Source organism: Lepidochelys kempii, chromosome 10 (genome assembly GCF_965140265.1).
Source record: "Lepidochelys kempii isolate rLepKem1 chromosome 10, rLepKem1.hap2, whole genome shotgun sequence".
Classification (NCBI taxonomy): Eukaryota; Metazoa; Chordata; order Testudines; family Cheloniidae; genus Lepidochelys; species Lepidochelys kempii.
Window position 1 is genome coordinate 10,314,854 of NC_133265.1, and position 16,498 is coordinate 10,331,351.

General features: G+C 43.1%; 1 protein-coding gene across 1 annotated transcript; it reads left to right on the plus strand.

Moving 5' to 3' along the window:
- Window positions 1–80: 80 nt before the first annotated feature.
- On the plus strand, window positions 81–16,138 carry LOC140918171 (cytochrome P450 3A9-like). Its single transcript, XM_073361957.1, has 13 exons — window positions 81–231; window positions 3,179–3,272; window positions 3,788–3,840; window positions 6,076–6,175; window positions 6,768–6,881; window positions 7,210–7,298; window positions 8,286–8,434; window positions 9,264–9,391; window positions 10,194–10,281; window positions 11,848–12,008; window positions 12,756–12,982; window positions 14,046–14,208; window positions 14,810–16,138. The coding sequence occupies exons 1-13, from the start codon at window positions 161–163 to the stop codon at window positions 14,906–14,908; spliced, it is 1,536 nt and encodes a 511-aa protein (XP_073218058.1). The 5' UTR covers window positions 81–160; the 3' UTR covers window positions 14,909–16,138.
- The last annotated feature ends 360 nt before the right edge of the window (window positions 16,139–16,498 follow it).

The window sequence follows — 16,498 nt, forward strand, 5'->3', positions numbered from 1 at the left end:
TTTCATTTGGTCTCTGAGCCACGTGATTAGAGACAAACAGATAAAAAGTTGCGACACTGTTCTTTCCCTAGTCCCAAGACTGATCAGAGCAGAGAGAGGGAAAAAAACAACAACTGAGAAGTTAGACAGAGAACAAGAAACTGAGAGGTACAGAGCTAAAATGAACCTTCTCCCTAGCTTTTCCATTGAGACCTGGGCTCTCCTGATTGCACTGCTATTTCTCCTGATACTGTAAGTATAATTCTACACTTTGCTTTTCTACTTGTGCTCTTTTCAAATTCTTGAAGGAGAGCCACTGTTAATTTAAATGTACTGGTCTTTTCACAGAATCATATAAGCGTAGGGCTGGAAGGGACCTCAAGAGGTCATCTAGTTCAGTCCCCTGCACTAAAGACAGGACTAAGTAATAACTAGACCATTCCTGACAGGTGTTTGTCTAATCTGCTCTTAAAAACCTCTAATGCAGTGACCCCCAAACTTTTAAGAGTTATGCCCTGCATGTGCCCTCCCCAGAGCCAGGAGCAGTGCTGCAGTTCCGGGGGAGTGGGGGGAAGGGATGTGGCTAGGGGTAAGAGGGCCAAGATTGGGGGCTGCAGCTGGGGGTGGGTCTGGGTCCGTGTCTGGGGCCAGGGCCAGAGACAGGGCCAGGGGCTGAGGCTGGGTGTGGGAGCAGAGCTGCAGCTGGGCCGCAGTGGGGGCTGGCAGTCAGGCTCACGCCCGGGGCTGTCAACAGCTCCACTCCTGCTCCCACCCTCAGCCTTGGCCCCAGGCTGAGAATGGAGCCAGGGCCAAGGGCCAAGGCTTGGGTGGGGCCGGGAGTGGAGCCGTACCGAGGCTGGGGACAGGGTCAGGCGCGGGGCTGGGAGCTAGCACCACAACTGGGGGCAGGAGTGGAAGTGGACCCTGGTTTTCTCACCTGCCAATGCTGTTCTGCTATTAATGGCTCGCAGGTGAAGAAGTTGCTGAGGGAATCTTTATATTAAGAGTGTTCCTCGCAACTACTTCCAGTGATGCAGGAAAAGCAGCACAGATACAGACTAGAACAGAGTCAGACAAAGACTGCACGTTTTTAGGTATAGAGCCTAATGATCAATGTGATCAATAGCACGGTCCATTTATTTGCTCTGCACGGGCAACTATTCAATAACATCTGCCTTCTGAAACTATCAGCCCTGTTCCTGAACTTGTTTGTGTTACTTGCATTGAGGAGCCATTCAAGGACCCTTCCGGGGGTACACTCTGATCTTCAGTTTGGGAGAAGCTGTTCACCTTCGCAGGCCCACATTTTCATATTGCAGCAATTCCGTGGCCACGCAAGACTTCTTGGTTGTCATGCTGTATTCGGTAGCTACTTGGAATTTCATTGTGGCAACAGGGATAGAACTGCTCCAAAAAGGCATGCCCCCACTATTTGAGTTGAAATAGAACATCCACTGACTATTCACATCAGGCTTATGATTCACAATTGAGCTCTTTTGAGTCTGTCTAGGGCAGTGGTGCTGTTCAGGACATTGCTTTATTTCCTGTGCAATAAAGTCATGTAAGCCAGTTCAATATGTTATTTTCCACCCCTTACACGGGGTTTGGGATGGCCTGGATCTCAAACAAACTAAGATGAAGGCCCTTCTGTTTGTTTTCATTGTTTGAAAATGGAATGGTTACAACAAGTGTGTTATTCTCCTGGCTACATTTCTGTCCTGTCCTACTAATACCCGTCACTTCTGTAGCACCATCTGTCTGAGGATCTTACAACATTTTACAAATGGTGAAATGAGCCCAACAGCCCTGGGAGGGAGGCAAGGGTCATCATCCCAATTTTAAAGATTGGGAAATGGAGCCAGTGACTTGTGCTAGGGTCACAGCAAGCCAGTGACATACCCTGAAAAAAAAGCCCACATTTCCTTTCTTACAGGCCCGTGGTAAGCCCACTAGGCAATGCTAAACCCCAGAGATTGCTGTAGTACAGTGATGAGCAAGTATTCCCTGTAGATACAGGCACACTTGGACCAGATTCATCCAAACTGGCAAATGCTCTGGCAAGAGTTCCCCACATGCAAACTGAGGATAATGGTGTTTCCTTTTTCCTCACTCTTTGTCAGTCTTGGCTGTCTGGACTGTAAGCTCTTGGGGACAAAGACTGTCAGACAGTGTGTTTGTAGAGCACCTATCACAACGGGACTGATCTCAGCCGGGGTTTCTAGGCATGACCATCATACAAATACAAAGTAGTAATAATAAAGAGAGGTGTAAGTTACAGCTCCCTACCCCAGCATGGCTCCTGGTGTCCCAGGGAGGAGTCACCTGGAAGAAAGGCAGGCTGTATGGCAGCTGGTGTTCTGGGCCAAACAAGACCTTTGATACGGTTTCCTTGACAAACACTGGAGCAATAACGTTCATTTAGTGACAAAGCTCTTGCTTGGGAAGCTGGTAACCTCCATCTGAAAACAAATACAGTATTTGAAAAGCACTTTCAACACAGCCAAAGACAAGCTTCAAAATGCTGCAGCCCAGATCTCTTAGAGAAGCAGAGAGCCCTGAGGTAGGAGTAACAACTTTACAACACCAAAAAAGGGTGCTTCAGAGGAGAGAAATCTGCAAAGCTGTCAACAAAATTCAAACAGAAACCCATCAGACTAGGCTCCCCAACACACCACTGCACTAGCATCGGGCTAAGCACAAGGAGAACAATACATGAAACTCAAGTACAGCCTTCACAAAAGCCCTGCTCAGGACTTAACTTCCGGCTCCATTTTGATTTCTCTGCAAAAAAAAGAAAAGAAAAAGTAAGCTTTGTTCTCATTTCGTCATTACTTTGTGGCTCCTCTCCATGAGCTGGCAATGAGCCTAGAGAGGCTTCTCTTTTGCATTTTGCCAATGGGTAGAAAACCCCGTTTTTACTGGAGCACCTATTCCTTTATGAGAGGCTTTCTTTTACCTCAGGGCTATCTCTCTGAAGATTTGTGGTGCAGCTGTGAGGTTTATCACTAGCCATGCTTATTAAATAGCTTTACAAAGCACAAATTTTTTGGACTACACTTTCCAGCTTCCAAAGTGGGTTCTTCAGTCCTGAGTAAATGCAACAGCTTCACTTCCCCTGGATAGGCTTTGAGATCTTTCAGCCCCAACATCACTGCAATTATTCTCCTGAAGCCTTTAGATTCTTCTGTTATTTTTACAGATATGGGATCTGGCCATTTGGTTTTTTCAAGAAATTGGGTATCCCTGGGCCAAAGCCATTGCCTTTCTTTGGAACTGTCCTGGAGTATCGTAAAGTGAGTGTTTGAAGGCTTCTCCTGGCTCCAGAAATATATGTCCTTCATCATACAATAGCTAGATTTGTACACTGCATTGATGAGTTCTCCTGTGTGCTGAGCTCTGCACTAATGCTCAGGGTGTGTAGGACCCAATGCAGGATAACATTTCTGTAATGCAGATTATAGTGTGAAGGGCATGGAGAGCCCCAGGGTGACTGCCTAAACCAGGTGAACACATGTAGGTGGCTGGTTTGCTGTCACTATTTATTGAATTCCTTGCAAACAGTTTACTTAGAGACTCCTTAACCTCAAGCATGATACGCCCCTGGAATAACTAGATCCAGCTATGTTCTTAAAGGATTCTATCCCTCACAAAGACATTAGGAGTCACACAAGTCTCAGGAGCTGCACATAGGAGTGCTTGGCCTGGCTGCTAGCTCTAGATGTTTAGTCCCACGACAGCCCCATTCCCAGCCCCTCCCCTGGAAACCCTGCTTCTTTTCTAATTCTATTTTAACATTCTCTCTCTGCAGGGTTTCTTGCAGTTTGACAGTACATGCTATGAGAAATACGGGAAAATCTGGGGGTGAGTATGTTGACCAACCAATACTGTTTGGTATTCTCCTCACATTATCCTATAGTCGGAATCCAAACTGGAGGGTGAAAAAAATCCACTGGAAGAGGAGATCTCAAAAGCCTGAATCCTGTAACTGGACCCTGTTCTCCATGTGGAACCCCAAAAAGGTTAATGGGGCAGCACCCAGATGCAAGCATCCATCCACATGGATCTGACTGCAGGGTCTAAGCCACAGACATGCTATGTACATGTTAATCTGAACTCTCACATGAAAGCTGTTCCATATCAGATGCAGACTGCCAGCTTCTGCTCTCACTGAAGTTAATGGCAAAACTACCATTGACATAAAAGGAAATTTGTAACTTAGAAGTCCAGTTCTCCTGGACTGCAAATTGTAAAGGAAGGTATATGTATTCCAGATACGGCACAGATATGCTGTTATTGTATACAGATCTCTGTTCTACCAACTCTGTTTCTGTCTCTAACCCTGACCTGCTGAAGCGTGATATGTTTGCGTTACCGCTGCTCTTATTCTGCACTGGATATTCCCTACATTTGCCACTGCGGTTATTACTTGGGCTACATGATCTGGTATCTTCTGCAATCTATCCAACTGGCCCTTATAACATTTTCCCATGCATTCAAAAACCCATATAAATCCACATTTACCTTACGTCTGTTATAGGATAATAAATCTTGAAAAATCTGGTCTTAAAACCATGATTTAAAACAAGAATTCAAGCCAATCTACAGGTGTATTTCAGTGCAACCTGCTGAAAAGTTTTAAGTACGTGAATCAAAAGGATGGAACAAATTTACTGCTAACATCATAACAAGAGTATAAGAGTCTGGAAACGTACAGTACAAAGAGTGACAGTGAAGGTACCTACTGCCTTTAGGATTCAGTAGCTCTGTGTTCAGTACCTCTCATTGATTTTAGAAGGTGTTTGTCCTTCTACAGGATTGGACCCTTTATTGAACGTTTACTAAAAAAAAAAAAAAAAAAGTGAAGCAATCCTTTTGTTTTCACATTGTGTGATAAGTTACTGTGACATCCTGCTGAACATTATTTGCTTATGATAAACCTTTTGTTACAATTAAAGTTATGCATGACACCACATGAGGGGCTTGAATCACAGAAAAATTGGTACTATTGATCGTTTGGTTTTGGAAAAGATTTTCCAGTAAAAATCTTTTACAGGAAAAATCCTATTCTAGGACCAGTGAGAGGGGACGGATTGATTTGAGAAAAATTGAAAGGAAGAAATGTTTTACTTGGGAAAATGAGGAACTGTAGAGAGCTGTCTACATGCATTTGAAGGGCATAAGCACCAAAGAGGGAGAGGAGTTTAGGGCGGCAGACAGAAGTACAACTAGGAGGAAAGGGATGAAATTAAATGAGCATCACCCATTTAAAAATGACACCTTGGCCTGAAATCTTTTACTTACTAGTGATACCAGTAGCACCCAGATGACTATAAATGAAAGAAAGTCGAGAAAAAACAGTATTTCTCTCTGTAGCTTCAGTTTGTTAACTATGTGCGTTTGACAGCACTTTGTATATAGCCATTTTCACCATTTCCCCTGAATAGTCAGTTCCTCCTATTCTTTGTGTTGGTCTTTAATGCAACTACAAGAAACAGAAAACTGATTTAAAACACAACTGTAGTACTGTAAGCATAACGGGGGAACTGGGAACGGGTGTAGCACTGCACCTAAAACTCCATTTAACTTACTTTTTCTGAAGTGACTAAAATGTGATGCTGGGTCTCTTTCAGAAAAGATACAGGTAGGCTGTCTTTTGGGGATATTTATGTGTGAGTGAGAGAGATTTTTTCAGACAGGCATAGTCTCTCAGAGGAAACATTGCTGCAGTGGCTGGAAAAGGTAGAAATATATGATGACCTGAAGGCCTTTTCCATCTCTAATTTCTATGATTCTGTATATCTGTATTTCTAGTCAGTGCACTTTGCTATAGAAGCTAATAAAGACTAGGACTTGGAGCTATCAGAGAAACACCAGTTTTTCCACTGAATGCATCCGATGAAGTGAGCTGTAGCTCACGAAAGCTTGTGCTCAAATAAATTGGTTAGTCTCTAAGGTGCCACAAATACTCCTTTTCTTTTTGCAAATACAGACTAACATGGCTGCTACTCTGAAACCAGGGAGGAAGGAGCTTTTGTTTCACTCTTGAGTTTCACTGATAGTAGTTAATCATGGATTTTTATTTCTTTTCCCCCATAGGTTTTATGAAGGCAGGCAACCTGTGCTGGCTGTCACAGATCCTACAATAATTAAAACCGTGCTGGTGAAAGAGTGCTTCACCACCTTTACCAACCGGCGGGTAGGCTTGTAATCATTAATATTCATCAGAAAGATGCAATAAAGCCATAAGAACAGCAAATACTGTAGTTAAACTCTGTAGGGATACACAAGATATGTTTCGGAGATGCATTCAGAATGAATGCACAGCTGACATTAATCTAAGTGGCCACTGTATATCCCTAAAGGAACAAGGGAGCAGGGGGACCTCACCTGGAACTGGATCCCCTGGCTCTCCGAGAAAACTGTTTGACTGCACTTTAAAAGCTGCTTAGGTTGTTTATTTTTATTTATTAAATAAAAAAAAAGTTCTTAGGACAAAGTCAGCTCTCAGTTACACCAGTATAAACGAGAGCTGAATTTGATAGTGTGTGTGTGCACGCAAGTGCATGAGCACCAGTCTGAGTTAGTGTGTGTACATTTGTAGAGGTCTCCCCCAGGGCGTGTAGAGTTGGTGTCTTCTTGTGGGTGTATCTGCCTAAGTGTAACCAGTGTGGGGAAGTGTATGTGTGTGTGTACATGGGGCGGGAAAAGGATTGCTTTGTGCACTCTTATGTTTAGTAGAGAAACCCAATAGCTTCTTGACAGCTATAAACTTGCCTTTGTCACCCCAGAATTTAGGTCTAGTGGGAGTGCTGGAGTCGGCTGTCTCCATGGCTCAGGATGAGAAATGGAAGAGAATTCGTACAGTGCTCTCTCCAACCTTCACCAGTGGGAAGCTAAAGGAGGTAAAACCCAGAGCACACACTAACCCTCGGGTCAGTGCACAGGTGGCATTCAGGCTGAGATAGTTATAATGGTCTGGTCTCTTCAGTCCAATTCAAATGATTAAACTGGCCTATTTCATTTGTGCCTTCTAATGTAAAAAAAAGTAAAAAAAAAAAAAAGAAAAAGAAAGAAAGAAAGGAAAAAGGATTAAAACAAAAAGCCCCTGACAGTAGAAACGGATCAAGTCTGTAAGTATTAATGAACCTCCCCTCCGCTTTTCAGAAGCTAGGCTTAACGAAGAGGTAACATTTGGTATGTTTAAGTCATGTCCTGTAATGTGTATTTCAGATGTTTCCCATTATGAAGCAATATGGGGAGGTTTTGGTGAGAAATGTGCAGAAGAAAGCAGAAAAGGATGAGCCCGTGGAAGTTAAGGAGTGAGTAACTCTGCCAGGAACAGGAACAGCTAATCTTGTTAGCAACTCTTTGGTTCGTTCATTACTGGCAATGCAGGTTGTTCTTTGAATAAACCAGACTTCTGAAGTGATGAACAGGACTATCAGAAGGGCTAAAATGAAATTTAAAAGGGAAAATAGAGGTTAAATCTCAAGAAAATCTCCCTGGGGTGAAACCTGTGGAACATTCTCTCAAGGGAACTGGTGGACTCCCCAAAGGTTGGCACATTTTAAACTAGAGTGGAAAAAACACTAGAAAATATAGTGTAGGGAACAACCCTGCACTGGCAAGAAGTTTGAGAGGATGGTCTAACAGACCTTTACTATCTCTGAGGTCTGCTATTTAATACAGGAGGACCAAAGCCGAGAGTTGGAGGTCAGACAAAACTTGTTTGTAAATATGTGCTTCCATGAAAGTTCTTAGATGGTGAATTCTTTGGGGCAGAGACTGTGTTTTTTTGCCTGCGTTGACCCAGCATGTTTGGGCACTACCGGAATACAAATAATAAATAAATAATAAATTATTATTTGATTTTTGTTTATTTTTCACAGCTCATTTAGTCTACGACTGGAGCACACAGATTTAATATCAGCTGTCAGCAGAACTAGGGCTCCTAGCCTCTTAACAGGCCACAGCCACTTGACAAGATATTCACAGGCCCTTGAATAGGTCTGATTCCACCAGAGGACACACACATAGGCCAATACATTACATTGTGTAATATCCAGAGCAAGGCTACCAGAGTCTAGATTCTGAGCGCTGCAGGTAAAACTTCATGAAACTCTATCCCTTTGCCTTTGGATGTTCTACTTGTGTTGAGTACCTTGCCCCCTCTTTACAACAGCATAAAGAAAAGTCTCATGAGAGTTTTCTGTTCTTTAAGGAGATGCAATATAGGAAGGGAGGGAAAAGTTGTAATTACCTATTTCAAACATTAACTCTCCTATCTGTTTTCTGTCTTTTCTCAGCATCTTTGGAGCCTATAGCATGGATGTTGTCACTAGCACTTCCTTCGGTGTGAACATTGACTCCATGAACAACCCCAAAGATCCTTTTGTCAAGGAAATCAAGAAGCTAGTGAAGTTTGACTTGTTTCACCCACTCTTCATTTTGATATGTACATTTTCTCTCACTCACTAAAAATTCCATTTAAATGTTTCGTTTGGAACCGTGACTTCAGCATCAGAATCAGACAGGTGGTCTATTGGTTATACAATACAAGTGGCTATACCTGAGCCTATAAGCCAATGACTAGGCAACTTTACTGCCAAGGATAAAAGTCTCAAGGGTCACCTTAGACAAATTCTGCTCTAATTTATACCCATACAATCCCACGGATGAGAATCATCTGGAGCTATGCAAGTGCTAGTAAGCTCAGAATTTGGTCTATAGGTTGTGAGAAGGATCACAATGCTGTGGGGAAGGTTTGGAGATGTTTGCTGGGACATGAGACGTTAGTGAATATCAGAACGTTGAGGTCAGTCTGAAATGACTGGAAGAATTTCAAAACTTTTAGTTTATTTTCATTCTGGTCCATATCGCTGTAGCATTGGTAGTACAAACTGGAGGAATGTCCTGCACTCGGAATGTGACTCCCCAGTCTCAGTGACAGCGCCTCCAGTCAGACGTGGTGTGAAATAGTGGAATGTTCCTTCTGCTTTCATTTACATTTAGGGCTAAATTATATCATTTGTGCAAAAACCTGAGAAGAGGGAGCATGGAGCCCATCTGCCCCACGAGGAACATGGTGGCAGAGAGGCCCAAAGTGAGCTCCCCAGTACACAGGAGAAATGATCAAATAGAGCCATCATTTAGATGCAGCCTCATCTTTCTAATAAACATTTTCAGTTGTTCTAATTAATATTTTACCATAGATATCTTAGGTGAAATGGACTTCTATTCCCTGGACCTTGCTTCAATCACAGTTATTTTTGTCTCCCTTCTAGTTGTATGCCCATTCCTCATTCCCCTTCTTAAGAAGATGGATGTGAATGTTTTCCCCAAAGATGCCATAGAATTCTTCACAAAGTCAATCGCCAGAATGAAGGAGGACCGTGAAAAAGAGGCCAAAGGGGTTAGCAGGACTCTCCCGGTCATGATGCCGGAGAACATTCTCTATTCAATTAGCCCAAGAGAAAAACACTTACTTGCTTGAGTTAGAGTCCAGCAAAGGACCACAATAGTGTGTGATATCTCGGGCTATATCAGGGTAACACCCATGCAAACTGGATTGCAGTTTGGGTGTGCAAAGATTACGATTTACAGAAAACTACCCGTAGGAGTAGACTTGGAGAGCTGGAGCAGACAGAGGGAGAGACTCCACTGAGCAAGCAGTAGAGCTGTGCATCAATACTCAGTGCAGTGTCACTGATATTGTGGTATTCAGGAGCACAGTCCCCAAAAGAGGCGGTCTTCACTCTCCAAAAATGACAGAATCAGATTTACCTCCCTGCTGGACTTCACCTCCCCCAGAGTAATTCTGTTTTAAGGGAGCTACTTGAAAAAGTCACTTACTGAGATGTAGTTATTACTTTCCCCTAAAATTGCACAGCTACATTAATGAGGGTGCTTTGCAAAGTGGACAAAAGTAGTTTAGCTCTGCAGTCGTCATTCCTTGCGACAGCAAGAGACCAAGTCTGCTGTCTTGGCTGACATCTCTCTGGGACTGGGCAGATGGAACCCTCCCAGAAACGTAAGAGTTTCATGTTTTGACCCACTGTAACAAGAAAGTCATTTACATTCTGCTGGGTCCTCTCTGGCCACTCCTGGGGACTTTAAAATACAACCTTTGTGTTCTGAGACCCATCTTTGTGAGCCTTCCCTAGGGGATCTCTCACCAAACCAGCTCTCCACTGAGCGGTTACTTCTTTTCCCAGGGCCGAGTGGATTTCCTACAGCTGATGATGGAATCCCAGAACTCTAACACTAGCTATGAAAGCAATGGAATGACTCACACATATAAAGGTAACACCATAAAAATACTCATACTTGTGAGTGCCTTTGGGGGCTGCTGGAGTGAGGGGATTAGGAACAGGTGTCCTACTGGAGAGGAAATAAATGGTTCATCCCGCCGTCTGCAGCTGGGGAGAGGAATCGTCGACTCACCTGGACTATACATACATTTTTGTCCAGCACAGAGTTAGATGGGGACAAGTGATCATCACTTTTATGTAACACTTTTTCCACAAGTAGAATAGAAGACATGCATTCCAGGCCAATTCCTGCTGTATAATGGTTAGCTTTGGCCAGTGAAAAATATGGAGTTGGTACCTGCCAATATGGTAAGAGGCAAAAGCCAGCTCCGCTTCCCAGCTATTCGTTTGCATTACATCACTATTCACAATTCTTTTAAATACAACTGCTTCAATTACAGCTTGGTTAGAAATATCCTCAATTCTTCTCAGGACTGGGAGATAGCAGGTATCTTCTGACATTTATGTCACCACAGAATACTTGGGTTAGATAAGCTGAAAATGAACCACACCAATCTTGGCAGGAACCCATGTTTTGCTTTGTGTGTTCTGCATACACTAATCAACAATGCCAGAGGTTACAAAGCAATCATTAGTCCCTGTTTAATTTTCCCACCAGACCCATGAGCCATGCCTATGGGATAATAACAGTAACAAGAATAATAATAATAATAATAATTAGTGATTATTATTATTATTAAGGCTAAGATTTTGTCAGGGATATTTTTAGTAAAAGTCAGGGACCGGTCACAGGCTTCCATTAATTTTTCTTTATTGCCATTGACCGGTCCCCTGACTTTTACTAAAAATATCCCTGACCAAATGGGGAGCCCAGCTGCGGGGTCCCCACGCCGCCTGCAAAGATTGGGCAGTTGCGGGGGCGCTCCGAGCTCCAGGGTCCCCCTGTTCAGAGCTCCAGGGTAACCCTGCCACCTGCAGCGGCCGGGAGCTTTGAAGGATCCCCGGTGCCCAGGGTGGCTCAGAGCTCCGGGGTACCCCTGCAGTCGCTCGGAGCTTCTGGGCCCCCTCCCCGCACAGCAGCCAGGAGCAGGAGGGGGTGGGACACTGCGGTGGCTGGGAGCTGTAGGGGAGCCCCCACTGCCTGCAGCAGCTCGGAGCTCCGGAGGGGTGGAGGGGGGCGCTGTCCATGTCGACCGGGAGCTGCCGGCAGCCAGGAGCTGTGGCCCCGCCACCTGTATCAACCGGGAGCTGCGGCCCCGGTGCCCACATCTGCCGGGAGCTGCGAGGGGAGCCCTGCCACCCGCATCCGCCAGGAGCTGCAGGGGACCCCGCCGCCTGCAGCCACGGGGAGCTGCGGATCCTTCCTGCTGCAGCGGGCGGTGGGGGGACCCCGCAGCTCCCGGCCGACAGGGCTGAATTGACGGAGGTCGCTGGAAGTCACAGGTTCCGCGACCTCCGTGAAAATTTTTTAAGCTTAATAATAATAAATCGTTGGCCATCTATACTTTTATAAAATAAACGATGTGCAAAGAGCGCAGCCTATGTGCTGTAATGTTTGGGCCTCAACTTTTCTACCTGTTTTCCTCTCTTCTCACAGGCCTGACTGATACTGAGATTTTGGCACAAGCGCTTATTTTCATTTTTGCTGGATATGAGCCCACCAGCAACTCCCTTTGCTACCTGGCTTACAAACTGGCCACCCACCCTGATGTGCAGCAGAAGCTGCAGGACGAGCTAGACTCAGTTTTACCAAACAAGGTAAGAGAATGTTGGCTGCTCAGTGATTGCACAGAGCCTCTTTAAAGCTAGTTTCTTCCCTCTAGTTAAGTCCAGTTAAGGAGACTGTTCTTTAAAGACGTTAAATACATTTGCTAAAAAACTACCATGTAATAAATACTGACTCTGCTATCCTGTGGAAGCTCTTAATGGCACACTTTAAGAAAGTTCTGCTTTCACTAAAAGGAGAGCCAATAACTTGCTTCCAAGATCAGAATACTTTAACTTGCTAAACAACAATGAATTGTTTATGAAGAAGTAGCAAAGGGAAACAAGGAGCGATCAGGAGTAGATAGTTACGCTCATGGAAAGGAGATGCTAGATGGGAGACATGGAGTATTCTTGGAACAACTCAGGAAATTCATACCATTATTTATGGGTATTCATATTATGGTGTTTGTGATCTCTTACACTGGACAATCACGTGTCTCAAGAGATGCCACTTTTCAGAAAAATCATTGGCCACACCAGGAGGCTCAGAGAATTGCTGATTTTAAGTACAAACTTTGTTTGCAAAAATGGTCAGAGATTTTCAGTAATTTACATTATTTAGGAAAGGAAAATTAAGGTGAATTCTTAGGTTCACACTGAATGTTCAGTTCAGGATTGAATGTAGAATGTGCACTGTAACAGATGAGAGGGGAGGACATGATGGTTTCCACACTGATCACATGGAAATCTGATCTAGACTCCCACATACCTGACAATCTTTTTCCCATTCCCCTGAAGGCTCCTCTCACCTACAATGCCCTGATGCAGATGGAGTATCTCGACATGGCAGTGAATGAAGTCCTTAGGCTGTTTCCTCTTGGAGGACGACTTGAAAGGGTCTGCAAGAAAGACGTAGAGATAAATGGACTGACCATTCCAAAAGACACTGTGGTTATGATCCCACCCTCGGTTCTGCATCGTATCCCAGAATACTGGCCAGAACCAGAGGAGTTCAGACCAGAAAGGTACAGAATCTATATCAATAGGGAATGAGCAATATAATTATCTCTTTTACCGATATTACTTCATTCCTAAATATCAGTCTCTTACAAAGAAATTCTTGTTGTGTTTAATCTTAACACCTGTCTGCCAATACAAAAGCTGGAGAGGATTCACCATTGTGAAGACACACCACTCATGAGTCCATAGTTAAGGCTGAGTTGAATTTTGCACTTACAGCAGGGATTTAACAACTCTGTTACACATGAAGAATACAGCATATTCTCCTCAGAAGTACAGCACTTCCTCTCTGAGTACAGAGTGAGCTATCTGAGATTGTGCAAGTACATTGGTTGATTAATTTAGGAGTTAAAATTAATTTAAAAAATTGGTCCTTTTGAGAAATTTAGCACCCATTGTCAGACTATTTCTTTCTCCCATCTCAACAACAGAATAATACTGACACTTCAAAACTTCCCATATAGTCAGAACTCACTGAAATCTTTTCTAGAAACTACATTTGAAAACCATTAGGCTTAAAGGTAATTTTTCCCATTAGTATTCATCACTGAAAGTTTTTCCTTCAGAAGGGGTTGGCTGTAGAGAATTCCACGTAGAACTGCCCTCTTTCAAACTGATACCATCTCCCACTGGTCTCAGTGGGACTGAGGTCATACTTGCCCACAGTTAGATGTCATTTTCAAAATGGCCACCTATCTCCCATTGTTCCCAATAGGACTGAAACAACAGGCTGCTCTTAACAAAGATGTCTGCTGGCTTCACTCTCTCAGAAAACAATGGGAAAGAAATAGTGGTCATTTTGAAAGAGTGGAACTCACGATGCTGCTAGCCTGGGTGCAAAGGACATAATCTGGGCTTTGAACTCAGATCCTCTACCTCACCCCACCCCAAACAGCCAAAGGGCTGTGTAACTATTAGGCTGCTTGGATAACCAAAGATGTGCTAGTTATAAAAAAGCAAAGATTCTCTAACACACAATCAGAGGTTCATTTAGAGAGAGAGAGAGATACTTGGCCTTCTTTTTCTTTGCTTCCCTAATTTCTTTCTTACACTTGTGACTGGAATCAGGTTCAGTAAAGAGAACAAAGAGGTCCTGGATCCATACACGTACCTGCCTTTTGGAGCTGGTCCCAGGAACTGCATTGGAATGAGGTTTGCTCTCCTCTCCATGAAAGTTGCTATTGCCAGTCTGCTGCAGAATTTCACCTTCAGACCCTGCAAAGAAACCCAGGTGAGAAACCCAGATTTACATTTGAAAACTCAGATGTGAAAACCAGATGATTATTCCCCGGCAAGAGTGAATTAAAAACAGTTTTAAATACCTTATTTGGGTAAACAGATGGTAGATGGTGACAAATGAAAAATAAATGTGCAACACAGATGTTAGAGCACAGAAGTGTAATACATAGCAGATTGTATATTGCATGCCTGTGTGTATTATACAGTGTTCTAAAATATATCGTAGGAGTTATTCTATAAGGGAAAAAGTAGCAACCAAGGAAACATTACAGGACAGAAAGGAGAGGAAAGTGGTTAATCAGCGTTAGTGATACCTTCATTCAAGTACATTAGTCTGGGCCCATTGGGGATGGATGAAACTTCCATAACAAAACCCCAAGCAAGGAGTAAACTCTCCTGGACTGGGGCTTTGATAGAAAACCAAAAGTATGTCCAAGTTTGTGAAACTTATAGTAATGGTGGGACAGGTTTTGCGTGAACCTGGACTAGATTTTGGGCAAACAAGAGAAAACAAAGGCATAATGTCTCTTTGATAATCTGTGTATATTTTATTTGCTGGGCTACAAATGTTCTTTTCTCTGCTAATGTTGCAGATCCCGCTCAAGCTGAATTACCGGGGATTCCTGATACCAGAGAAACCTATTGTTCTGAAGTTAGTCCCCAGAGCTTATACCTCACACCCAGAGGAGTAAGACCCAACAGAGTTCACAGCAGCTCTCCAGAGTACCAGCAGAAGCTTTACATCATTGGGTCTCTGCCACAAATGCAGAAGAAGAGCTTCCGTTCATTCCGAAGGCATTTACTAAATATCTAATTGTGACTGTCAGAAATGTAAACCTGGACTGTGACTGTAAATAGCTTTTATACCATCAGATTTAGAGAATGTATATAAAGTAAAAATTCTACTGAGGCACAGTTCTGCTTCTCTGACTCCTTTCTAGTGAGATTCCTCCATCTGGAGAGGGAATTACTGTATCATCCAAGAGGCAGTGGGAACTTTTTTGCTGGAAACAGAAATCACTAGAGCTACTGGGGGCAGGGGCGGGTGAATGCCAAGAATTTTGTGAGTTGTACTGATATTTGAAGAAGTGTGTATAAACTGTTGGGCTGTTGAATTTACTGGGATGTGGTGAGATTATCCTGGAAACCAAATCTCTCTTGGGTCATATGTTAATGGAACAAAAGCATGTAACATGTACAGAGAACAGAATTCATCAAATGTTTGTGAAAGGGCTCTCTGTTGTGTATTCTGAATAATTTGTTCACTTCAGCCTTGAAAATAAATTCAGTCTGGACCCCTGAAATTACCCACATACAGCATCTTCCATTGAATTTACTGAATTTGGTCCTTCATTTAACTTGATCAAAGCTTCCGTTCTTCCTGTAAAATGTATTACAAATAATACGACTCCTACCTAGTATTTTGGTTAAGTGGATCACTTTAGGGCAGGGTTATTAATCTGATCACTAACCACACAATGTTGCCATTTAATCAATAAAGCAGGGCAAAATTCTGAATGTGGGAGAGACCAAGGAAAAGCCATATGACAATGAACAAGATGACTGCAATGAAAGTTGCACTATTTAGGCATTGTTATTGACACTGTAGGCACTGCTATGTGCTAGGCACTCTGTGATATGAGCCCTACTTATTGTATGGGTTGCAAGATCAACCACTTAGTAAGGTCAAACTGATAGGAAGAGATCCTCAAGATAAGAGGTAGGCATCTCACCAAATAAGGGTAAATCCATCCTCATCATCGTATCCACTCATAATATTCCACACCTGAACGTAGCCATTATATGAAGAACATACCCTCCTATGTCAATGTCTGTACTTTGACATGCTAACCTTTTACCCCCAATTGGGGATATTGCAGATTATGTACTCCTTATGCTATCAGATCCTAAACCGAATTTTGCACCCCTTGATAATCTGTACCTTATTCCCTGATAACCAGAAACTTCTACGCTTAAGCTCTGTACCATTTATTTTATTTTAACATCATCTTAATAAAATTATTAAATCTATTTTCTTTCTATCTTGTAAGCCACTTAGTCAAGTGATTCAGATAAATGTGATAACAAAAACCTAGCCTTTTGGGCACATACTTGATATGCCCTTTCCACAGAACTTGTTTTGGTTGGCGTAGGACGAGGTAGAATATTCACAGCAAACACACAAAATATAACTTACTAAGTTCCTCTTTTGGGCAAGAAATGCTTCTTGTGTTAATAAAAATCACTAGAAACAACATGTCATAGGTGTTGTAATGATGCTC

What these genes read in the sequence shown, in the direction of transcription:
- LOC140918171 (XM_073361957.1), top strand. Translation starts at nt 161, where the DNA reads ATGAACCTTCTCCCTAGCTTTTCCATTGAGACCTGGGCTCTCCTGATT. An exon ending in CCAGTGGGAAGCTAAAGGAG is followed by an intron (nt 6,882 to 7,209) that starts GTAAAACCCAGA and finishes TGTGTATTTCAG; the next exon opens with ATGTTTCCCATTATGAAGCA. An exon ending in GAGCCCGTGGAAGTTAAGGA is followed by an intron (nt 7,299 to 8,285) that starts GTGAGTAACTCT and finishes GTCTTTTCTCAG; the next exon opens with CATCTTTGGAGCCTATAGCA.